This window comes from Tachypleus tridentatus, chromosome 1 (genome assembly GCF_004210375.1).
Source record: "Tachypleus tridentatus isolate NWPU-2018 chromosome 1, ASM421037v1, whole genome shotgun sequence".
NCBI classification, from domain to species: domain Eukaryota; kingdom Metazoa; phylum Arthropoda; class Merostomata; order Xiphosura; family Limulidae; genus Tachypleus; species Tachypleus tridentatus.
This window is the reverse complement of record NC_134825.1, coordinates 186,586,943-186,613,598: the sequence shown is the minus strand read 5'-3', so window position 1 is coordinate 186,613,598 and position 26,656 is coordinate 186,586,943. Positions and strand designations below refer to the sequence as shown.

Here is a 26,656-nt window from a genome sequence, read left to right as displayed (position 1 = left end):
TCCTCCACATGACAATTAGTTTACGTATCAGGACATTATTTTTCCTAAACACCCTCGGGATCTCAGAATGGTACACAAGCAAAGGCTTCAGTCCCCACTTGCATTACTACATGACAATAGTTAGCCTGTCCTTCACTGGCTTGTGTCCTAGCAGTGACATCTCCTCCTTGGTGATGTAGGTCCTCTTTGGCATTTTCTTCCAAAAGAGGCCTGTCTCATCACAGTTGAGCACTTGATGGGGAATAAAACCCTCAGCTTCTACATAGTCCTTAAATTCCCTAACAAATTTATCAGCAGCGTCTTTGTTAGAACTGGCACGCTCCCCATGTCTCACCACACAATGTATGCCACTTCTTTTCCTAAAGTTTTCAAACCACCCCTACTAGCCTTAAAGGCATCACTTGTGTCAGCACTCGTTCCAGGGGTGTTTCTCAGGAGGTCAGCATGCAACTGCTTTGCTTTCTTACAAATGATGGTCTCAGAAATGCTATCACCAGCTAACTATTTTTCGTTTACCCAAATCAACAAGTTTTTCTACCTCTTCCACTGTTTGTGATCTTTGTTTCGTAAGCACTGTCACTCCTTTTGCAACATTAGCTCCTTTGATGACCTCTTTATTTTTCAGTATGGTGCAGACTGTAGACTTCACCATACCAAACTGTGTAGCAAGGTCAGACACGCGAACACCACTCTCATACTCTGCTATGAGATCTTTTTTCACCTCTATTGTGGCTCTAACAACTTTTCTTTTTGGTTTGCTGCTTTCATCATCCTTCATTGTTTCCATGGTGGCTTATTTAATCAGAATATTTAGCAAAACAAAAAGAAAAACGAGAACGTTCACAGCAGACTTTAGCGGGGGTGTGGACTGAGCGACAGATGCGGGTAAAATGTTTTGGGCAAGCTTGGCGTGGGCCAAAAATGGTCGAAGGGTCGTTCGGGAACCGAGTTTATGTTCGACAACCGAGACATTTTTTTCTCAAACAATATGTTCGAAAATCGAATTGTTCGAGAAGGGAGTCGCTCGAGAACCGAGTTACCACTGTACTCACAAACCAGTAGTCTACCAACCAGTGTCCAAACTAATGTAATGCTATACTCACAAACCAGTAGTCCTACCAAGCAATGTCTGAACTAATGTAATGCTATACTCACAAACCAGTAGTCCTACCAAGCAGTGTCTGAACTAATGTAATGCTATACTCACAAACCAGTAGTCCTACCAACCAGTGTCTGAACTAATGTAATGCTATACTCACAAACCAGTAGTCCTACCAAGCAATGTCTGAACTAATGTAATGCTATACTCACAAACCAGTAGTCCTACCAAGCAGTGTCTGAACTAATGTAATGCTATACTCACAAACCAGTAGTCCTACCAACCAGTGTCTGAACTAATGTAATGCTATACTCACAAACCAGTAGTCCTACCAACCAGTGTCTGAACTAATGTAATGCTATACTCACAAACCAGTAGTCCTACCAACCAGTGTCTGAACTAATGTAATGCTATACTCACAAACCAGTAGTCCTACCAACCAGTGTCTGAACTAATGTAATGTTATACTCACAAACCAGTAGTCCTACCAAGCAGTGTCTGAACTAATGTTCTACCAGTAGTCCTACCAAGCAGTGTCTGAACTAATGTAATGTTATGCTCACAAACCAGTAGTCCTACCAACCAGTGTTTGAACTAATGTAATGTTATACTCACAAACCAGTGGTCCTAGCAACCAGTGTCTGAACTAATGTAATGTTATGCTCACAAACCAGTGGTCCTACCAAGCAGTGTCTGAACTAATGTAATGTTATGCTCACAAACCAGTGGTCCTACCAAGCAGTGTCTGAACTAATGTAATGTTATACTCACAAACCAGTAGTCCTACCAACCAGTGTCTGAACTAATGTAATGTTATACTCACAAACCAGTAGTCCTACCAACCAGTGTCTGAACTAATGTAATGTTATACTCACAAACCAGTAGTCCTACCAACCAGTGTCTGAATTAATGTAATGTTATACTCACAAACCAGTAGTCCTACCAACCAGTGTCTGAACTGACGTAATATTATACTCACAAACCGAGAACCGAGGTACCACTGTATTGTGTTTCTGATTTTATGATAATATCCCTTAATGTTGTTCCATTATTAGCAGAACCACCAAACTCTTTCAAAGAAAGTTGTTAAAAATCTGTCGGGTGTGAGCTAGAGGTAAAAGAATCTCTAATAAGTTAACTTTCTTTTTTCGCATGAAGTCAGTTTACTGAAAGAACGACTAATGTAGATAATAGTGAGAAATCACTATTTCCTTATTGGAAATATTGACGACATACGATTGGATTAGAAGATAGTGTAGACTAGGTTGAAGATGCAAGTGTTTAATTTATCAGAAAGGTTTTGTTCTGTTCGTGGTTATTCAATGTTTTACTGGCGAATTTTAAAACAGCAGTGTTTTGTGTAAAGAAAAGCAAAACCGTGAAGGATAATCTGGACGAAATATTAAGAAAAATAATTCTACGTAAGTTATGAATGTTAAGTAAAAGTGAAATTAACAGCACTTAATCGTCTTCAGAGTTTCACTTTTTCATCAAAGCAGATGAGAGAGAGATGTTAAAAGAACTCTCAAGTTTCAAAATGTTTTTACCAAATTAATAAGTTGTAAAGAATGCTGTCACTTATACAAACACCTAAGCTTGAACATCACTTTTAAATCCCTCAAATCCTGGGTTTAATCCACGAGCCAGTGTTGCTAGAAAGTTCACTTGTTAATTTGTATGCTTTCTTTCAAATGTTTTATATGTTTTCTTGTCAATAAACCGACGCTTATTTCCAAGGAAATCAGCTTTCAGGTTTCTTCCCTATCAATATCCAGTTGCTGATAAGGCTTAGTTGTGACTACTTATAAAAGGACAAAACCAAAACTTCCGAATATAAATTAGGTTATCCAGGCTTCGTTATGTATTTTAACCATATGTAATAAGTGGTTTATTTTCTATTGATTGATTTTAACATCTGATCGATGAACCTTTTGTTGGTGAACAATCTAATATCTGAGTTAGGTTTAAGCCTATCCAGTCCTCGTAATCAGTACAGATTAGTCAATTAGTTGCTAACACTGAATGTTACTTTTCTACTTATAAACATTTTATTATTACAGGCTACAAAATTACTACCAATTGCTGCGGTTTTGATTAGTTGTCGTAATTTCAATTAGCTACCATAATTTCTATTAGTTACCATACCTCTCACTGCTTATCATATTTTCACCTATTTTTGCTTCATCTAATTACTATAGCTTCGACTCGTTCCCATAATTTCAAATAGTTACCATAGTTTCAACTAATTACCATAATTCCAACTACTTACCAAATTTCAAACAGTTACCGTAGTTTCAAATACTTGCCATAGTTTCAACTATTAACAACAATTGCCGTAGTTTTGAATATTTACCGTAGTTTTCACCAGTTATTATAGGTATGGCTGGTCTAGATTTACAGATCTACTGTCGACCATTTTGTCATTGTTACCTGTTTTAGCTATAATTAGTCTTACCTTTATGAAGCTTGGATAATGTCATCAGATAAAGAACAAACTTACTAGCAAATCCACCAGGTGTAAATAAACTTCAACAGAGGAAGTGAAAGTTAATTCATTGTCATAAATCATACTTGATTAATATTTTAATTTTCATTCCTAGTTTATCAACGAATCGCGTTTCACGCTGTGGTCATTTCTGACGTTACAGTTGTGTGATACGTTGCTGAGGAAGTGATTTTACGCCACCAGTTCGGTTTTGGCGTGCACGTAGATTTTTTCGTAACTTTTAACTTACCTTGTGATCTTTGAATTTCTTTGTGACGCAGTTGTTAACATGCCGAAGTTTCGGGGATATCTCCTGGAGCTCCCAAATATCCTGAAACACAAGAATTACTTTGATTTGGGTTGAACTTCCATTAGCTTATAGTAAATAATAAAATTATAGCAATGAATTATTTACTAAATATCTTACTGCTATGATTCTTTATAGAAACTACCAGTATAATAGTTTTCTGTAGAAAATCTAAAGTTCCCATAAGTTAAAAAGTTACCATAGTTTCAACTAACTACCATAATTCCAACTAGTTACTACTTTTAGGCTTCGTGAGTAAGCTATACAAACCTGCAAAGTACTTGAAGAAAAATTTGAATCTGCCCGATATGACCAGATGGTTAAGGCGCTCGACTCATAATCCGAAGGTCGCGGGTTCGAATCCCCCGTCACACCAAACATGCTCGCCCTTTCAGCCATGGGGCGTTATAATGTGACGGTCAATCCAACTATTCGTTGGTAAAAGAGTATTCCGAGAGTTGGCGGTGGATGGTGATGACTAGTTGCCTTCCCTCTAGTCTTACATTACTAAATTAGGGACGGCTAGCACAGGTAATCCTCGTGTAGCTTTGTGCAAAATTCAAAAACAAACAAAATTTGAATCTCGGTATTTAAGAGGTCGGTATGAGTATCGAACACCAGTCTTCATCCAGTAGTTCAGAAGGTTAAATATTGTATTCAACATGTATTAAAAGGTCAGAACTGAGAGAAAGATCTTTGTAACATATTACTGTACTTGGCTACTTATCTGATAATTATGAGAGTTATACCGAATACAGTAAAATGTACATATACGGTATTTCAGAACCTTGGATAGCGATAGAGAAATACCAGCTATTTGTAGTAATAAATGGCCTGGCACGAATCGGTGATTAGGGCGCTCTACTGGCAATCTACTTATTGAGGACTCGAATCCAGTCAACGACCATATTCGCCCTTTCAGCCCTGGGGCAGCATAACGTGACAGTCAATCTCACGTTACGTTGGTATAAGGTAGCCCAAAAGTTAATGGTAGGTGGTGTTGATTAGGTGCCTTCACTCTAGTCTAGCACTTCTAAATTAGGGGCGTTTAGCGCAGACAGCCTTTGTGTAGGATAGGGCAAAATTCAACAAAACATCAAGTGATAATAAAGTCTGCCTGATGATATAGTTATGTAACATACGAAGTGAGACCCTAAATATAAAACCACCCTTTAGAAAAGGTATTGAGTACAAGTCTAAACCTGCTATTCTGACGGTAACTTAGCAACCTCTGAATTTTCTATATTACACAAACTTTTTTTTTGCTTTTTCTCTTGAGTAGAACAACGTTAAATAACAAAAAACATATTGAAAATCAAATAATTCGTAACCTACGTACCTTTAGAGATTCAAAGCACTCCAAGTACTGGAAAAAGATAAACAAAGAAATCAGTTTATTTATTATATCGTGATAATCAGTTTATAAAGATAATGTTAAATGCTTTAATTTCGTTACTTCTATTGGACAATCTAATCCCGAATGTATATTGAATAAAGTTTAACTAATAACAAACAGAAACAAGTGCTTATTTAACATCACATTTTGCATTAATACGTCGTTACCTCGGCAACAAAGAACTTTTCCACACAGTTTCTGTAGTCTCCCACGAAGTTATTGTTCTGTAAAGATATTAAAATATCTTAGTTTCAAAAACTAATAGAATAATTAGATAAATTTGAACAGATTTTAAAAAGACCTACACTTATACAGTTTCAAATAAGTTCAATAGATAACACCAAGAGTCACTTGTACTCTCAGTGTAACATATCAATGTTCACAGATGCAGAAACCGTGAACTAATATGACCACCTAAGTTCGATTCTCTATTAAGTTACCTATCGCTCCTAAATATTGTTGACGAGTCAGTAGCATTGAGCTATAGAGAATTCTATTAGCGCCACTATTAAAAATTCTCATCTGAGCACAATGACCAGTATTATATATATGTTTTTATTACATTTCATCTGAGGTACAGAAATATTAATGATTCTTTCTTCGACACGGTCCTCAGCATCAGGAAATATAAACATTTTGTTATCAGTTAAAGAAATGTTTTCATCAGTAATATCTGGCAGTGAAAAAGTAACCATTAACTGTAACACTTATTAGTGAACACTATTAAATATCAGGACCATATAAATCCTAATAAAACATTTCTAAACTCTACAAAGTGTATAGAGTTGTGGAAGTTCAACCTAAGGACTATCAAACTTTCGTTTAATCAGTGTTTTCAATATTTCTACCTTCAAGAACGTTAAGTTTTGTTCATACAATAGATAAAACTACGTAGAGCTGACAGTGAGTAAACATTGAACATCCATTTTCCAAATCTATTATTGTGGATATTTGACTCTTATCTGACATTTATCGTCAATAAACGTAAACCTTTCGTTCTTGTTGCTTCCAGAAGGTTAAGACCAAAGATGGCTTTAAAGGCTTATAGCACGAAAAACCGGATTTTGAGACCCGTGATGGACACGGAACATATAGCTTGTTGTGTAGCTTTACGTTTAACAACCAACTAACGAAAACTTAAAAATTTATACCATCGTTTAATCATTGATACTAAAAGTTTTCGACTTAACCATTTCTCAATTTTTAAAGATAAGATGTAACTCTATTAGTTACCTCGATTGGACTGTCCAAGTCTAAAAAGCAGGTGATACAAGCTGAGGAATTCTGTAAAAATAAAGATTTAATTAAATTCAGAGTAACAACCTCCATTAAGTAGAAAATATATATTAATAATGCAAGATTCTAGTGATGTATTATCTACGTTTATAAATTAGATCATAGAACGTCTCATTGTTCTTTATGGAGGTTTGTTATGTGGAAATACAATAAAGTTTAAATGATCTATCTGTTTTCAACAATACACGAACTAATAAAGTTTAAATGAACTATCTGTTTTCAACAATACACGAACTAATAAAGTTTAAATGATCTATCTGTTTTCAACAATACACGAACTAATAAAGTTTAAATAATCTATCTGTTTTCAACAATACACGAACTAATAAAGTTTAAATAATCTATCTGTTTTCAACAATACACGAACTAATAAAGTTTAAATGATCTATCTGTTTTCAACAATACACGAACTAATAAAGTTTAAATGAGCTATCTGTTTTCAACAATACACGAACTAATAAAGTTTAAATGAGCTATCTGTTTTCAACAATACACGAACTAATAAAGTTTAAATGAGCTATCTGTTTTCAACAATACACGAACTAATAAAGTTTAAATGAGCTATCTGTTTTCAACAATACACGAACTAATAAAGTTTAAATGAGCTATCTGTTTTCAACAATACACGAACTAATAAAGTTTAAATGAGCTATCTGTTTTCAACAATACACGAACTAATAAAGTTTAAATGAGCTATCTGTTTTCAACAATACACAAACTAATAAAGTTTAAATGAGCTATCTGTTTTCAACAATACACAAACTAATAAAGTTTAAATGAGCTATCTGTTTTCAACAATACACGAACCAATAAAGTTTAAATGATCTATCTGTTTTCAATAATACACGAAGTAATAAAGTTTAAATGAGCTATGTTTTCAACAATACACGAACTAATAAAGTTTAAATAAGCTATTTTTCAATAATACACGAACTAATAAAGAAATTAAATTCGACAATTTTATCAAGTCGCCTGCTCAAATTTGTTTGAACAATGATTTAATCAAAACTGTGTACCTATCACTATATTTCTTCCTTTTATTTTTATAATTATCTGTATAATTAAAATTCAGATTGAATTCTTAAACTGTCCAAACGTGGCTTATATTTTAAAACAGAACTGCCCTAGAAACCAACTGAGATTATTAACCGTAGTATTACTTAATAGCTCAGTTTTACCATTCTGTAGCCAAGAGTAAATAGCTTAACGTCCTATACTCTTAATCGGAGAGTGATTAACTTAATCTCAGTTAGTGGAACAAAGATTGAGTGACATAAGCTACATTACTCTGAAACAAAGAATGAGTAACTAGACCTAATATTCAGGTATCTATTGTTGGTTAATAGCAAGTATGAAGAATACACGTAGAGCTAAAGAGGAAACCTGAGAGTTATCCGTTTGATCAGACACGTTTTGACTGTTGCACAACATAATATAGAGAAGCTAGTTTTCAAAATATTACATTTCGCAGATGTTTATCTTTCTTGTTTTCTACAATATAATCCAAGCACCTAATTATTAATTATTATTCTAGTATATAAATTACTGTTTGGTGATAATTAGAGAACTTAAGATTAAGTGTTTTTTATGGACTCGCCTTTCCGTTTGCTGGGATTTCACAAAGCTCGTCTAAGGTAGGTGCGTCCTCTGGCGGGTGTGGCGTAATATACTTTTCTTCGTTCATACTTCGGTATTTTCTTCTAACCGTGTCGACGTTCTTGTGAAAAATATAATAATAAATAATACACCATCAATGTTAAGTTTATAATTAAAAAACATAAAAATAAACCATTTTTAGTACGATCTTGCTATTACAGTTAGCAGAGAGTTTATAACACTAAACATTGATTCTTATACCCTAAGGGGACAAAGCACAGATTATTACTCGTGTAGGCTTGCGCTTCAAAATAAAGAATAATTTTCTTGATGACGAGAAACCCACGTGAAATAAAACCTTAACCTGAAGATGACCTAGGAAGGTCGAAACGTTGTTCTCGCCTTATGAATAAAAGTGTTAATATCCATACCAGCCGTTCTAAGATACAAAGAATCATTTTGATTTGTGTTCAGATAGAGGTTTACAAACGTAGCCAGAACAATTAGGCCAGAAGAAACAGCTTATTTTCTATATCTTCATAAAAAAATTGTCCACTAACCTGACTGAATAACATAACAAGAGCAAACAAGTGGTAAAACTGAAAATTAGCCATTGAGATTTTTATTGGATATATCGACCACTAATCCGTGTTTGAGGGTCTCTGATATATCAAACTGTAAGTCGCTATTGTAGGCCTTTTTAATATCCTTTTATATACGAGGGATTAGTCGATGGGTCGACATGTAATGTTCCACGAATATACTTACATGTTTGTGGTATTAAGCAATAACTCGTAGTTATAATTGTAGTTTCTCAACTATTTAAAAACGAACATATATTCGGACATCCCCAGGAATATTATAGTTAGTTCTTTATTTCAACCGAAAATGTACCTTCCCCCCCACCACCCAAACACTGAATGATTTCACATAAAATCGTGGAAACTGTCTGTATTTATACAAATTTCATTGAAATTTATGCAGAATTTAAAGTTGTTAACTTTCCACATACTGGGTACGTACATGACACATCACTGTAAAGGTAAAACTGTTTAAACAAAACATGATAGCTTTGGTTGGTCGATATACGGTTTGCACGAGATGATTAATATTTAATTTTTTACACGACCTTCAAATTGTCTCTTTAAGGAAATAATGTCTCATGTTTTTTTTCAAAGATGGGTTTACGTGAAATCACTTACACGTAACATTACGAAGCCCGATAACTACAGGGAATAGGTTTAGCACATGTATGTAAGCTGTTTAAATAATGATAATGAACAAACAAGTGTGAGGTGACAAACTGTGGACGAATCCGTTCCAGCAAGTCCAAAAGAGGGAAATTCAACAACTGAAGTCCGCAAATATTGACAAAGGCAGGGAACTCCCGGATATTTAACTAGTCCTAACTTCAACACTGCCAGATGCCACCTGTGGAAACAAAAATTTTGCCTCTCTTTCTACTCCAGTATTTCTCCTAGTAAAATCACATAACAGAAAAGGTGAGTTCAATTCTATTTTAATTCTGGGTTCATCTCTTGAATGTTCGTTCTTTTAATGGTTCATCTGTTGTCTGGTAAAATTCGGAATTCGATGCCTTTTAATATATCTTACAAGATAAGTTTGAAGTTGCAGTTTAACAAAGTTAGTCTTAGTCTCTCAACCAAAATATTGTTAATACCACGAAAATGAAAAAAACTTAACGTTGCCTATATTACCCAAATATAAATACAAAGAGAGCTTATGGGTTTCTCTTAAATCTGGAAAGAAACTTGTACGTCAAACTGTATGTATGTATATTAATACATATGATTTTCACATAGAAATATGGGTAATAAATCGGTACCATCACGTATCAAATAAGCGTTAATTTATATCGCAAGACAGCTGGTATGTGTATTAAAACTTTTATTGAAATAAAATAGAACAACGTTTCAACTTTCTTAGGCCATCTTCAGATTCACAGGCCTTCTCTGTTATTTTGGCTATTACAAGACTAGCACATATTTGTATGAACTGAAGGTGACAGAACTGTATTTATTATGGCTCTCCAACTTTATTACCTACAAAACTTTGAGAAAGGGGTTTTTACATGTCGCAGTTTAGAGTTAGGATCAGGCAAGATGGAGGCACAGCTGCACTTTGTTAATAGCAGTTGTTCTTCGTCTAGCCAACTCCTGGTTCTCACCTCCAGCGATAGAAAGATATGTAGATGGATCAATTGAACGTGGAATCAAAGAGAAATGGTTTTGTCTCAATTTTCTCATTCGATAAAGTTAAATGTTTGTTTTTTTAATATCATGGTGAATAGGGTATTTACTAACGTAATCGACAAACGCTGTTGAAGTAAATGTTTTAAGTTTCTGAAAGTTCTTAAAATTAGTTAAGCTTCTGTTTTTCTAAAAATAAGAACTATAACAAAATAGCGTTTGCTTTCTTTACTAATAAGGAGGCTCTCCAGTGTGAAAGAAAAAAGAAACGGAAAACAAAACGCGTACAGTTAATACAAAGTTTTGATTTTCGGAGTCTCTAGCACTGGAAGCTAATTAAAGGGCATCCTCAAGAAACCATTAACTATAAATATTTGTGAACAAAATAACCTTTAACTACTGTGTTCAGTATGTTGTTTTAAAAATACTCTGAACATGCAAATAATCAAATCACGTGACAACCACAGCCGGTATAATTTCGTGATTGGAACTGTACGCATCACAAGTACAATTTGACATTATTTGGCGATTAGTAGGTATTGTGATGACAACGAAAATTAAAAGGTACGTAACAACCATTTCTAATGTAGAATGCTCATGTAATTAGATCACTATGTATTCAGATCAGGAATTTAGAATCTCATGGACTGGGAAGGTCCTTACACTTAAAGGTATTGGAAAAGAAAGTAATATGGATTAACTTTGGGTACAAGGATAATCCAGAAAGAGACCAACAACAAGTCGTACCTCAATCGGGTTAAGCAAATTGTGACGTATTGCAACAGGTGAAAACAATGGTAAGTAGAAATAAAAAAAGCCTTCTCATGCACACAGCATAATTCAGAATGATATCCGTCAGGAGAAATTTCTACAGGGTATAATTTTACCAAATTAAGGCTTCCAATCATACTTCGTGCTCAACTACTGTATGTATATATCAAATGAAGATTGATAGGGTATCTATACTTTACTATACATCTGTCAAGTTTCCTCATGTAGCATCTTTGGGTTTCTTTGGACATTGTCTGCCTCACGACAGTCTTTTGCAACGGAAATTACACTGCGGGATTGTTGGGAAGATGCACAGTTGTCAAGTAGAAGATGACCAGACGTAGCGACGTAGACTGTAAGGAGGTGGTAAGACTCCAAAATGTTTGTAATATAACGCACTCTGTACTCGCAGATATTAGTGACTTATCTCTCAGTACAGTTAAAAACCTCAATTATTTTCTGTTAGATCTACTTCCACTTAGGGATATTGACGGCCTAGACTTTAATAGAGGATGTGATTATTATTTGATATCATCGCATATAACACACTATATTCAATTCCATGTCCCACAACACACGTGAAGTTATACTCGCTCACCAGATGGCGTAGATATTTAGAATAGCATGTTAACAATTAACCAAAAAGGCTATCCTACACACCAGCAGGATATAGATCAACATTACAAGTAAGTTAGCAGCTGAAGTGAACTGCCAGTTATTCCTGCACCTTTTGACTACAGATATTTTCCTAAGAACAGGACACAAGTAAAGCAGGTGGCCACAAGCTTATTATAATTCTAATTGAACAATATGTTTATCAATGCAATGATAATTAGCAACACGAATGTCATATTTTGTCGCATGTTTCATGGAACGTTTTCAATAAAATTTTCATAAGCGAATCAGAAACATGTTCCTGTTTTGTTTATAGGAGTTTAGACAACCGATAAGATGAGAAGTGAATCTTTGTGAACAAACAACTCGTATCGTGACTGACGACACAAATCAATGAGCTCTCTTAACACTCCTATTCAAAACAAGTAATTATGTTGATGCATACAGTAGGACTAAATTTAGGCTTGTTGTTTAGGTGTCCAAGAAGAATGGCTTATTAATTCGATGCTTTGGTTTGTTTTGAATTTCGCAAAGCTACACGAGGGCTACATGTACTAGCCGTCCCTAATTTTGCAGTGTAAGACTAGAGGGAAGGCCACTAGTCATCACCATCCACCGCCAACTCTTGGACTATTCTTTTACCAAAGAATAGTGGGATTGACCGTGACATTATAACGCCCCCATCGTTGAAAGGGCGAGCATGTTTGGTGTGATGGGGATTTGAACCTGAGACCCTCGGATTACGAGTTGAGTGCCTTAGCCACCTGGTTATGCCGGGCCAGGGACAAGGAACAAGATCAACAAACTATAGAAACATTCACGTATCGAACAATTTATATCTGGTCGTTTTTAAAGTGACACTTCCATAATCATTTTTAGCTGAAAAAGTACTATTTAACCATTACTGAAGGAAAATTGGTAAACAAGTTAGATGGAGCATCAGAATATACAATTGAGTTGAAAAATAGTCATTACCTTAAACTTAGAGCTACAAGAACGTGTATTATAGATTGGGAACAAATATCTAATTATTAGTGTGAAACTAGAAACGGGAATGGTAACTTTAACTGGTGTGAAATTATAAATTGGACTAGTGCAACTTTAACTGGTGTGAGATTAGAATCTTATTTGAGCTAGAAAGTGGAGTATCATCCATCATGTTTTGAAGAATAAATATACCAAACTCCATGTTCTAAACATCACATTTTTCGAAACAGATGTTACTTACAAATGTTAATAGGTCGTTGACCCTGATTTTTTTTTTTCCAGATATGCGAACATAGTTAGCTATCCATAATTTTGACATGACTGACTCCAGGAAAGACAGCTAGTTAACAGCACACGCACCTTCACTCGTGTCTCCTCAAACAGTTGTCATCACGCTCTTAACGTGCGGTTATTATTATTTCGTGACAACAAGATGCGAATGACAGACACACAGATCCATAGTCTGGTATGATAGCATCTTGGTTTGTTTTTTTGTCAGAATAAATATTAGTAGGTGAGGTTAAACATAAAAATCAGGGAGTACAAAAAAACTACATGATTTAATGAGTTGCTAGAATTAGATGATAACAACAACAAAGTTAGAAGTACGTATTAAAGGTAACGGATACTTAGGCTTACTTAACTGCTGAAAGGTGGAGTACATCTGGGCTGTCTGCACTAGTGGACCAGATGATTAGTTTGTGTGTCTGTATCTTCTATTTCATGCATTGATGCACAAGTTCAACACAGGATAATGGTTACTATGTGAGTGTAACATGAAAGTATCACAATGTTTTGATTATCCTGTAAAACCCTCACGGAATTTTCAGTTTATTGTGAAAAAAAATCCTATTGTCAAGCAGAAATGGATGGACATGAGGCCTTTTGGTAAGCAACATCAACAAAGATGGCAAATTCATTAGAATTAATTTAGTGTGTTTTACTGAACCCTAATGATGGGGAAAACCTTTATATAGCGACTTATTGTTTGATGTTTGTAACTAAATACATTATTTACTAATTTCCTTCTCTATATTTCCATTAAATATATCATTTATCTTCCAATATAGCCCCTAAACGCAATTAAGTAAGTGGCTTTGCTACAACTAAATAATAAAGAAACACATTTGATTGATTTTCTATACTGTGGCAAAAAGGGGCACATGTACCTTTTTATATGGTGTATTACCATCTAATCTACCATACCTTATATGGCAATACCTACACATTCTTCAATTACTATGAAAGAAGGGAAACTGATATTATACAGTGTTTGATTTTGAATTGTGTTCAAAGCTACATGAGGACTATCTGCACTAGCCATCTCTAATTTAGCTATGTGGCAATAGATAGAGCCACAATAATTACACAAGTTTTGTTTTATTGTTTGAAGTAACATATCTACTTATGTATGTATGGAAAAATATAATTTAATGATTAATTATTTAAAACAAAATACAGACATTTAAGTATAAGCTGTGAATTCTGAAAATCTGTGGTTTGCATAAATAATGCATTCATTTTTAAATTTTTCATTATCTAAGTTAAAGTTCACATTAAAAACAAAACAATATTTATAACAGAAAAGTTCCATTCAATAAACAGTTAATTTTCACCATTATAGGAAATCTAATTAAAAAACCCATTAACAGTTTGTATTATTAGCAATCAAAAGCAGAACTTTATCACTATCACAGTAACCCAAAACAGGACTGACAAAATAGCCAAACCTTTAACACTAAACCAATGCTCAGTAATGATATATAATTACATTTCTCTTATAAATTTTATTTCACAGCTTTAAATGTTCAAATATACATATTAAATTTTACAATTATTTTGTCTTTTTTGTCAAATTTTTGCTAAAAGTGCTTTTTGCTGACAGCTGGTTATCTGATATTTTCACAGACTGGTGTAAGGCTTCCCATAACTTCTTTGCCAAGTTTGAATTCTCTAGTACTTCATTTAGTTCCTCTTTTGACTTGGTAATCAAGTCGGCCAGGCTAGTCGCGTTCTTCATCATGGGTCGAACGTTCCTGAAACTGATTCCAGGTAGATGGGACAAAAAATCCTGCAACCAATGAGTGCAACAGTGAAACTAAACAGTTACAACAGTGATTACCTGTCACTAATTTGTTCAAAATTTAACAGGATGGTAGTGAATCTGAGTGATCAAATTCATTATTTCCTTCTAACAATCAAGCAGATCATTATGACAAAACTAATTTGCTCAAGGTTTACCACCCTCCAAAAATAAGTTTATATGACAAGTGCCAACTTAAAGTTTACAAATATTTATTTAATAGCTTTAAATGTCAATGACTGAGGCTATTTGAACAGCTGATAAACTGATAAATTTAGGCCTGGTTTTTGATTTGGTAATTTTCAATACAGCTAAGCCAGATCTTCAGTAAGCAAGACTCCAGTTACACCTAACTTTCTAGCAAGATTCTATAATAATTTCATATTTATATGATCAGTGTCACATTTTTCCTTGGCTGGGTAGTCTCTAATCAAATTTCATATTTTCTTGAAGAACACAGTTAAAATTTCCATTGTAATAAAATCAGTTTTTTTTTTACAAAGAAACATCAACTGGATTTTTCAATAAAAGATGACTTGAAAGTGAAATTACCATGAGTTTTAACCTATAAAAGAAACTAGATAAAGAACTGGAATGATACAGGTTTTACCTGTGGAGCAACTGCATATTTGTTGGATAATTCTTCTTCTGTTTCTTGAGAAGTTATTTTAACAGCATGACCAGCATCAGGTTGATCTTTTCCTAGCTGCTCATGTAACAAACAATAACACAAGGAAACTACTTGAAATTGTTTTGTTGGGTGATGTACAAGTTAATTGAATGTATCTTAGAGTTAAAATGATAAAATATTTTGAAATACTATAATGTTAAATCGGTTATCTAGAATATTTGATATAATTTAATATGTAAAACAGTAGAAAGTTAAGAGAATAATTAAAGTTAATTAATCACATGTATATCTACTATAAATCCTAAAAAAACAATGTTACTTAAATAACTTCACTACAACATGTGATACTAATTCTGGCAAAATAAATGATTCTCAACTGCATATTAAAACTAATTATGCTGTCTAGAATGGAAGAATGTAGAAGTAATTAGGTTACTTAATTATTTCTTTTTCAGTTTAAAAAAATAATGAAAACAGACTGTTAGTTGGTTTCCTTCTCCACAATGTAACTAACTTGTTGGTGTTAAGCCTTCTGGATTTATGAAGTCAAATAAAGTTTATTGAAACTTTATCAGAAATTGTATAAAAAGAAACTAAAGTTTAGAAAGTTACCAGTGTAGCTAAAACAAATGTTTCAAGTATTAAATCAGATAGATCGTTTAAATAAACAACTAAACTACAAATGTTTAATTATAGATAAAACAACAAATATTCTTTTATACTAAAATATTCATGTAAAGATTAACACCCATTTTCACCATAATTCTTAAAATACAAGTTAAACCCATTATATCAACTCACTTCTAATGACTTACCTTTAATAACTCAAACATCTCGGAGCTCACATGCGGAGAAGGAGACCACAAGAGTCGCAATCGTGGGAAGTGAATTGTCAACAGGATCAACTTGGAAATGACATTCATGGTAGAAACTCCCGTAGACAAGCAGTACTTTCCCTGTTTGAAATAAAAATTAAAAACAGGGAGACGAACAATATAAACTACTTTCTACTACCTCTGTGTTTCTTGTAAGCACATAAGATATTAAATTCTTCCTTCAAGCTACAAAAGAATAACCTAGATTTTTTACTTAAAAAACTCCTTTGAGTTTCTAACAAAAATAAGCACACCTTACATTTCATAACTGAAGAGGTTAATACATCGATTATATACGGACACTTGAAGAACATTACAAAAGTAATAATAATAAGTGCATTATGCATTTGAAACAAATCAAAACTAATAATAAACAAGTTTAATTCTTCAACTAACAAATCCACTGAGAAATATTTGAAGGTATAAGATCTTGTCATAACCTCACATTAAAAAGTTTGTGCAAACAATTGTATCTGTACATGTGAACAAGCTTCCCTGATATCACTATATTTATCATTGATCTGTAAAACAAGAAGGATACTGCATTACATGCAGATACTGGTATATTAAACAAAACATTCACATCTGACAGCAACAAACATACAGATATTAGTTAAAACCATTTCTTAGAAACAAATATGTACCCGCAGGGAAAATCCTTTGTTTTGGTCGAACTCAATCAGAAGAATTGGTTGTCTGTAGTAACGATTCATAGCCTGGACTTGAGCATAGAGTCGACCACTATTCAAAGAACCAATAAGGTCATTCAGGCTTTTCCTTTCCACACAAGTCTTTGGAGTCAATATATAATCCCCAACCTTCAAAACAACAAAAGAAGGAACAAACTAGTCGGTATATATATATAGTCTCTACCAATGAGAAAACAAAGGTAACATTATATACTTTCTGACAAATGTTTAGTTTTTTCAACAAAGCCACACTGGACTGTCTGCTGTGTTTATTATGAGGAATCAAACCCCAGAATTGTTTTGTGTTGTAAGTCAGAAACTTACCACTGACCCACTTGGAGACAAGACACATGATAAAACGAAGCAGAAAGTATATAGTGTTAAAAAGAAATATCACATCCATGTCTTCTTAAAACTAACTGCATTACTTACTAGAAATATCACATCCATGTCTTCTTAAAACTAACTGCATTACTTACAGCTTCTAATTCATCATTAAAATATACTGAGTTTCAGAACAAAGAAATATTTTACAAAATAAATATGGTTTTCATAAAAATTTTAGAAGACTAAAATATAGTTTCTATGAGTTTCGATAAACTAATGAAGTGAAACTTGAGAAGTGACCATTTAGTTGACTAAGTCATTGGTTTAAAGGTAGTGACATTGTTTTCAATCTTAGTTTTATTTCTTCTAGGGCCTTGTTCCTTGTTACAAGTACACACATTGTGTTTAAACATAATCTATGAAACAATAAGTATGAAAACAAACTATTAAAGTCTAACATTATACAACATTTGTCTGCTAGAATACATTAGGTAAAAGCTGTTATATAATAAAGAAATATAAAATAACAACATACCTCCAAGGTAATAGGCTCAATATCTATACCTCTTCTGTGAATGAGAGATGGTAGGTCACTACGGAACTCTCGAAGATCCACTATGACCTAAACCAGGTTGTTGCAAAGTAGTAAATAGGATATCTTAGAAGCCAGTTGATCAGCCAAAACTTATAGGTTGTTACCTAAGTCTTCAAACATTTCATTATACAGGGTGTTCGGAAAGTCACTGTGCAGTTTTGTAATCATATTTTATTCAGTCTATTTCAAGCCAGCAACTGATAGCGGTGTTTAGAAACAAAATAAGAAGGTTCCAAGCCTGTAATGATGCCAACGGGAGTCACTTTCAACATTGTTTATAATTGTCATTCATAATTACCTCCTGTATTCTATATTGAAACATGTCTGTTAATAAATATATAAGTGCACAGTGATTTTCCAAGACACCCTGTACTACAGGAATGTATATTTCCTAGATATTTTCAAATTATATAGCAATATAATAGTCAACCTATCACATATTAGGCCTAGGTCTTTCTATGAGTTTTATATACTGATTATATGCAGAAGGAGAAATACATTCTTACAACAGCATGAGTAATATAATAATATAATTAATATTCTTAAATAATCTGTGAAGATGTATAGAAAAGATAATTAATCCTAACAACAACATATAACATACAAGACTACACCAATGATGTTTACAACAAACGTCAAAAACATGTTCAAATAATGTGTTACACTACAGCTTGTAATGACACTTGAAAATGTGTTATATTACAGATTGTAATTAAAGTGTAATGCTACAAACTGTAATGGTACTTAATAAAAACAGGTATATACAATTACTATCATTAAAATAATAATTAGAAAATATGGTCACGAATCATGATATTAATAACAACAATTGAAGAAAGTATTACAGTAAATATCATAATTATAATTTAAAGAACATGTTACAGTAGACATAACAATAACCATAAAAAAGTATTACAGTAGACATCTTAACAATACAATAAAAGGTATGATATCTGAACTCTCACATACTTTACTACAACAGACATCTTAACAATACAAAAGGTATGATATCTGAACTCACATACTTTTACTACAATAGACATTTTAACAATACAATAAAAGCATGTATGATATCTGAACTCTCACATACTTTACTACAACAGACATCTTAACAATACAATAAAAGGTATGATATTTGAACTTTAACATACTTTACTACCACAGATATCTTAACAATACAATAAAGGTATGATATCTGAGCTCTAACACACTTTACTACAATAGACGTCTTAACAATACAATAAAAGGTATGATATCTGAACTCAAACATACTTTACTACAATAGACATCTTAACAATACAATAAAAGGTATGATATTTGAACTCTAACATACTTTACTACAATAGACATCTTAACAATACAATAAAAAGGTATGATATCTGAACTCTCACATACTTTACTACAATAGACATCTTAACAATACAAAAAGGTATGATATCTGAACTCACATACTTTACTAACAAAAAGACATCTTAACAATACAATAAAAGGTATGATATCTGAACTCTCACATACTCTACTACAACAGACATCTTAACAATACAATAAAGGTATATGATATCTGAGCTCTAACATACTTTACTACAATAGACATCTTAACAATACAATAAAAGGTATGATATCTGAACTCACATACTTTACTACAATAGACATCTTAACAATACAAAAGGTATGATATCTGAACTCTCACATACTTTACTACTAAACAGACATCTTAACAATACAATAAAAGGTATGATATCTGAGCTCTAACATACTTTACTACAACAGACATCTTAACAATACAATAAAAAGGTATGATATCTGAACTCACATACTTTACTAACAAAAGACATCTTAACAATACAATAAAAGGTATGATATCTGAACTCTCACATACTCTACTACAACAGACATCTTAATACAATAAAAAAGGTATGATATTTGAACTCTAACATACTTTACTACAATAGACATCTTAACAATACAATAAAAAGGAATAATATCTGAACTCTCACATACTTTACTACAATAGACATCTTAACAATACAATAAAAGGTATGATATCTGAACTGTCACATACTTTACTACAATAGACATCTTAACAATACAAAAGGTATGATATCTGAACTCTACATACATGCTTTACTTACAATAGACATCTTAACAATACAATAAAAGGTGATATCTGAACTCTCACAAACTCTACTACAACAGACATCTTAACAATACAATAAAAAGGTATGATATCTGAACTCTCACATACTTTACTACAACAGACATCTTAACAATACAATAAAAAGGTATGATATTTGAACTCTCACATACTTTACTACAACAGACATCTTAACAATACAATAAAAGGTATGATATCTGAACTCTCACATACTTTACTACAATAGACATCTTAACAATACAAAAGGTATGATATCTGAACTCTCACATGCTTTACTACAATAGACATCTTAACAATACAATAAAAAGGTATGATATCTGAACTCTCTACACAAACTACACTACAACAGACATCTTAACAATACAATAAAAGGTATGATATCTGAGCTCTTAACATACTTTTACTACAACATCTTAACAATACAATAAAAGGTATGATATCTGAAGACTCACATACTTTACTAACAAAAAGACATCTTAACAATACAATAAAAGGTATGATATCTGAACTCTCACATACTTACTACAACAGACATAACACATACAATACAATAAAAGTATGATATTTGAACTCTAACATACTTTACTACAATAGACATCTTAACAATACAATAAAAGGTATGATATCTGAACTCTTGCATATTTTACTACACACAATAGACATCTTAACAATACAATAAAAGGTATGATATTTGAACTCACATACTTTACTACAATAGACATCTTAACAATACAAAAGGTATGATATCTGAACTCTCACATACTTGTACTTCACAACAGACATCTTAACAATACAATAAAGGTATGATATCTGAGCTCTAACTTATAACATACATCTTTACTACAACAGACATCTACATACTTTACTACAATAACAATAAAAGGTATGATATCTGAACTCTCACATACTTTACTACAATAGACATCTTTAACAATACAATAAAGGTATGATATTTGAACTCTACACATACTTTACCTACAATAGACATCTTAACAATACAAAATAAAGGTATGATATCTGAACTGTCACATACTTTTACTCACATCTCCTAGACATCTTAACAATACAAAAAGGTATGATATCTGAGCTCTCACATACTTTACTACAATAGACATCTTAACAATACAATAAAAAGGTATGATATCTGAACAGACTCTAACTACAATACTCTACTACAACAGACATCTTAACAATACAATAAAGGTGATTGATATCTGAACTCTAACATACTTTACTACAATAGACATCTTAACAATACAATAAAAAGGTATCTTATTGTCACATACTCCTGCAGCAGACATCTTAACAATACAATAAAAGGTATGATATCTACACTCTAACATACTTTACTACAATAGACATCTTAACAATACAGTAAAAGGTATGATATCTGAACTGTCACATACTTTACTACAACAGACATCTTAACAATACAATAAAGGGTATGATATCTGAACTCTCACATACTTTACTACAATGACACTTAACAATACAATAAAGGTATGATATTTGAACTCACATACTTTACTACAATAGACATCTTAACAATACAATAAAAGGTATGATATCTGAGCTCTAACATACTTTACTACAATAGACATCTTAACAATACAATAAAAAGGTATGATATCTGAACTCTCACATACTTTACTACAATAGACATCTTAACAATACAAAGGTATGATATCTGAAGCTCCTTTTAACATACTTTACTACAGCAGACATCTTAACAATACAATAAAAAGGTATGATATCTAAAACTCTCACATACTCCTACTACAACAGACATCTTAACAATAATCAAAAGGTATGATATTTGAACTCTCACATACTTTACTACAACAGACATCTTAACAATACAATAAAGATGATATCTGAACTGTCATACTACCACTACAAATACAGATCATTCCAATTATACAATAACAAAGGTATGATATATTGAACTCTCACATACTTTACTACAATAGACATCTTAACGATTACAATAAAAGGTATGATATCTGAACTCTCACATACTCTACTACAAGCAGACATCTTAACAATACAATAAAAAAGGTATGATATCTGAGCCTACTCACATACTTTACTACTACAATAGACATCTTAACAATACAATAAAGGTATGATATCTGAACTCTCACATATACTTCTACTACAAACAGACATCTTAACAATACAATAAAAGGTATGATATCTGAACTCTAACATACTTTACTACAATAGACATCTTAACAATACAATAAAAGGTATGATATCTGAACTGTCACATACTACTACAATAGACATCTTAACAATACAATAAAAGGTATGATATTTGAACTCTAACATACTTTACTACAATAGACATCTTAACAATACAATAAGAATTATGATATCTGAACTCTCACACTTTACTACAATAGACATCTTAACAATACAATAAAGGTATGATATCTGAACTCTCACATACTTTACTACACATTAACATTACAATAAAGGGTATGATGATACTGACTGTAACATTACTACAATAGACATCTTAATACAATAAAGGGTATGATTATCTGAACTGTAACATACTTTACAATGAACATCTTAACAATACAATAAACTATGATTAATACTGGACTAACAGCTTTTATACTTAACTTACAATAGGTATGATATTTGAACTCTCACATACTTTACTACAACAGACATCTTAACAATACAATAAAGGTATGATATCTGAGCTCTAACATACTTTACTACAATAGACATCTTAACAATACAATAAAGGTATGATATTTGAACTCTCACATACTTTACTACAACAGACATCTTAACAATACAATAAAGATATATTTTAACTCTCATACTTTACTACAATAGACATCTTAACAATACAATAAAGGTATGATATCTGAACTGTCAAATACTTTACTACAACAGACATCTTAACAATAATAAATAAAGGTGGATATCTGAGCTCTAACATACTTTACTACAATAGACATCTTAACAATACAATAAAAGGTATGATATTTGAACTCTCACATACATTACTACAACAGACATCTTAACAATACAATAAAGGTATGATATCTGAGCTCTAACATACTTTACTACAATGGACATCTTAACAATACAATAAAGGTATGATATTTGAACTCTAACATACTTTACTACAATGACATCTTAACAATACAATAAAAGGTATGATATCTGAAATGTAACATACTTTACTACAATAGACATCTTAACAATACAATAAAGGTATGATATCATCACAAACTCTTACAACAGACATCTTAACAATACAATAAAAGGTATGATATCTGAACTCTCACATACTTTACTACAACAGACATCTTTAATACAATAAAAGGTATGATATTTGAACTCTCACATACTTTACTACAATAGACATCTTAACAATACAATAAAGGTATGATATTTGAACCCTAACATACTTTACTACAATAAACATCTTAACAATACAATAAAAGGTATGATATTTGAACTCTCACATACTTTACTACAATGAACATCTTAACAATACAATAAAAGGTATGATATCTGAACTGTAACATACTTTACTACAATAGACATCTTAACAATACAATAAAAGGTATGATATCTGAACTCTAACATACTTTACTACAATAGACATCTTAACAATACAATAAAGGTATGATATCTGAACTAACATACTTTACATACAAACTCTTAACAATACAATAAAGGTATGATATCTGAACTCTCACATACTTTACTACAGGGACATCTTAACAATACAATAAGGGTATGATATTTGAACTCTCACATACTTTACTACAATGAACATCTTAACAATGCGATAAAGGTATGATATTTGAACTCTCATACTTTACTACAACAGACATCTTAACAATACAATAAAGGTATGATATCTGAACTCTAACATACTTTACTACAACAGACATCTTAACAATACAATAAAAGGTATGTATATTTGAACTCTCACATACTTTACTACAATAGACATCTTAACAATACAATAAAAGTTATGATATTTGAACTCTCACATGCTTTACTACAATGACATCTTAACAATACAATAAAAGGTATGATATCTGAACTCTCTCATACTTTACTACAATAGACATCTTAACAATACAATAAAGGTATGATATCTGAACTCCAACATACTTTACTACAATAGACATCTTAGCAATACAATAAAGGTATGATATCTGAACTCTAACATACTTTACTACAATAGACATCTTAACAATACAATAAAGGTATGATATCTGAACTCTAACATACTTTACTACAATAGACATCTTAACAATACAATAAAAGGTATGATATCTGAACTCTAACATACTTTACTACAATAGACATCTTGTAAAAGATTTATGATATCTGAACTCTCACATACTTTACTACAACAGACATCTTAACAATACAATAAAGGTATGATATCTGAACTCTCACATACTTTACTAACAAAAGAGACATCTTAACAATACAATAAAGGGTATGATATCTGAACTCTAACATACTTTACTACAGTAGACATCTTAACAATACAATAAAGGGTATGATATCTGAACTCTCACATACTTTACTACAATAGACATCTTAACAATACAATAAAGGTATGATATCTGAACTCTAACATACTTTACTACAATAGACATCTTAACAATACAATAAAGGTATGATATCTGAACTCTAACATACTTTACTACAATAGACATCTTAACAATACAATAAAGGTATGATGAATCTGATACTTTACTACAGTAGACATCTTAACAATACAATAAAAGGATGATAGGAACTCTCATACTTTACTACAATAGACATCTTAACAATACAATAAAAGGTATGATATCTGAACTCTAACATACTTTACTACAATAGACATCTTAACAATACAATAAATTATGATATCTCGAACTACTACTCACTTTTACAATACAATAAAACATACTGCTGCTTCTAATAAAATGCATCGATATACTGAACTCTCCACCTAACATACTTTTACAATGCAATGAACATGAATACAATGTCACATACTTTACTACAACAGACATCTGTACAATACAAAAAGGTATGATATCTGAACTGTCACATACCTTTTGTTTGCTGTGCGACTCACCGCTCCCCAGCTTTTCTGGTGTTAACTGTCTGATTTGCTGGAGTTACATCTCCAAGTCGTCAGGATGATCAAGGTCTTTCCATCTCGGTTTTCTGGTACAACCATACTCTAAAGTGACATGAGAAATTAAACTCAGAACAATGTGAAACATCACAAATCAACCTTTTGAAGCATTTCATACATAAATAAAGTAACAAATTCCAACTGCAAAGTAAAATTATTACAATCTTTTTCCGGGTTAAGTCTATTTGATTAATGTTCAGTAATAGTGGTGGCCGTAAGTGCAATTGAGAGTGAGTTACCTACAATGTAATAATACAATAAAAATTAGTTTTAACTTGTATAACCTTAGATACTGCTGTACAGTTAATCTTGTAAGGGCACTAAATACCTGTAGGTACAAGAACACAAACATCAGATATACATGACAGAAATTGTGTATAAAATGGACAAGAATACTACATATTTAGTTTTGACCATAAACTCTACATATAGTTCAAGTTTCTTACTGCTCTTTCTTTGATTAGGTATTCAAAGCTTCCTTTTCTTTCCTCAGGTTGTGAGGTATCTCTGTTCTTCAGCAGAATCTTTATACATTAAAAAATATACATGCAGAGACAGTTGTGGTCTATGGCTTGAAAACCTACAAAAATTTAGGGTCAGTTTATATCTCGAAAAGGTTATTTCACAAGGTTATGTTGTAAGTGGGCAAATGAATAATGAAGAGAAAAATAAAACATTATTTGTAATGTAAGTGTTAGAGATTTTCTCTTTTATAGTTGCTTGAGATGATAAGAAATGATTACCCTGCTGATACACAACCAGTTTCCAAGTAGTGGTGAAAATAAGCAATGTTGTTAGTAGTGAGGTATACCAACATGAAGCAATGCATTACGTCGTTAGTTGGTAAGTATACCCAACACATGAAGCAATGCATTACAGTCGTTAGTGGCGAGTATACCCAACACATGAAGCAATGCATTACAGTCGTTAGTAGTGGTATACCCAACACATGAAACAATGCATTACAGTCGTTAGTAGTAAGTATACCCATGAAGCAATGCATTACAGTCGTTAGTAGTAAGTATACCCAACACATGAACAATGCATTACAGTCGTTAGTAGTAAGTATACCCAACCATGGAAGCAATGCATTACAGTTGTTAGTTTTGAGTATACCAACACATGAAACAATGCATTACAGTTGTTAGTAGTGAGTATACCCAACACATGAAAATGCATTACAGTTGTTAGTAGTGAGTATACCCAACACATGAAGCAATGCATTACAGTCGTTAGTAGTAAGTATACCCAACGAAACAATGCATTACAGTCGTTAGTTGGCAGTATACCCAACACATGAAGCAATGCATTACAGTCGTTAGTAGTAAGTACACCCAACATGAAGCAATGCATTACAGTT

At 32.3% G+C, this 26,656-nt stretch overlaps 2 protein-coding genes across 5 annotated transcripts in view; both read right to left on the bottom strand.

Annotated features, from left to right (window-relative positions):
• LOC143232180 (uncharacterized) overlaps nucleotides 1–9,107 on the bottom strand; it is a 28,440-nt gene extending 19,333 nt beyond the window's left edge. Inside the window, exons 1-6 of one of the 4 annotated variants that reach the window (XM_076467315.1) lie at nucleotides 8,948–9,107; nucleotides 8,181–8,300; nucleotides 6,521–6,571; nucleotides 5,455–5,511; nucleotides 5,231–5,257; nucleotides 3,835–3,915 (exon numbers count right to left, since the gene is read on the bottom strand). In XM_076467315.1, the coding sequence (XP_076323430.1) occupies nucleotides 3,835–3,915; nucleotides 5,231–5,257; nucleotides 5,455–5,511; nucleotides 6,521–6,571; nucleotides 8,181–8,267 (303 nt within the window). In that variant the 5' untranslated portion in view covers nucleotides 8,268–8,300; nucleotides 8,948–9,107. Of the gene's footprint in view, nucleotides 1–3,834; nucleotides 3,916–5,230; nucleotides 5,258–5,454; nucleotides 5,512–6,520; nucleotides 6,572–8,180; nucleotides 8,301–8,739; nucleotides 8,923–8,947 lie in introns of those variants that run through there. The other 3 variants (XM_076467294.1, XM_076467305.1, XM_076467313.1) reach the window with 3 other exon arrangements.
• Nucleotides 9,108–14,172: 5,065 nt separating this feature from the next.
• On the bottom strand, nucleotides 14,173–18,038 carry LOC143232159 (DNA repair endonuclease XPF-like). Its single transcript, XM_076467265.1, has 5 exons — nucleotides 17,903–18,038; nucleotides 16,996–17,169; nucleotides 16,292–16,432; nucleotides 15,456–15,551; nucleotides 14,173–14,833 (listed from the first exon to the last, which is right to left on the bottom strand). The coding sequence occupies exons 2-5, from the start codon at nucleotides 17,062–17,064 to the stop codon at nucleotides 14,597–14,599; spliced, it is 543 nt and encodes a 180-aa protein (XP_076323380.1). The 5' UTR covers nucleotides 17,065–17,169; nucleotides 17,903–18,038; the 3' UTR covers nucleotides 14,173–14,596.
• Nucleotides 18,039–26,656: the final 8,618 nt, after the last annotated feature.

Coding starts and splice junctions, on each gene's coding strand:
- LOC143232159 (XM_076467265.1), bottom strand. CDS start 17,064: ATGAATCGTTACTACAGACAACCAATTCTTCTGATTGAGTTCGACCAA. Junction 15,552..16,291: donor AGATGTTTGAGTTATTAAAG/GTAAGTCATTAG, acceptor TTACATGAGCAG/CTAGGAAAAGATCAACCTGA. Junction 14,834..15,455: donor AATATGCAGTTGCTCCACAG/GTAAAACCTGTA, acceptor CATTGGTTGCAG/GATTTTTTGTCCCATCTACC.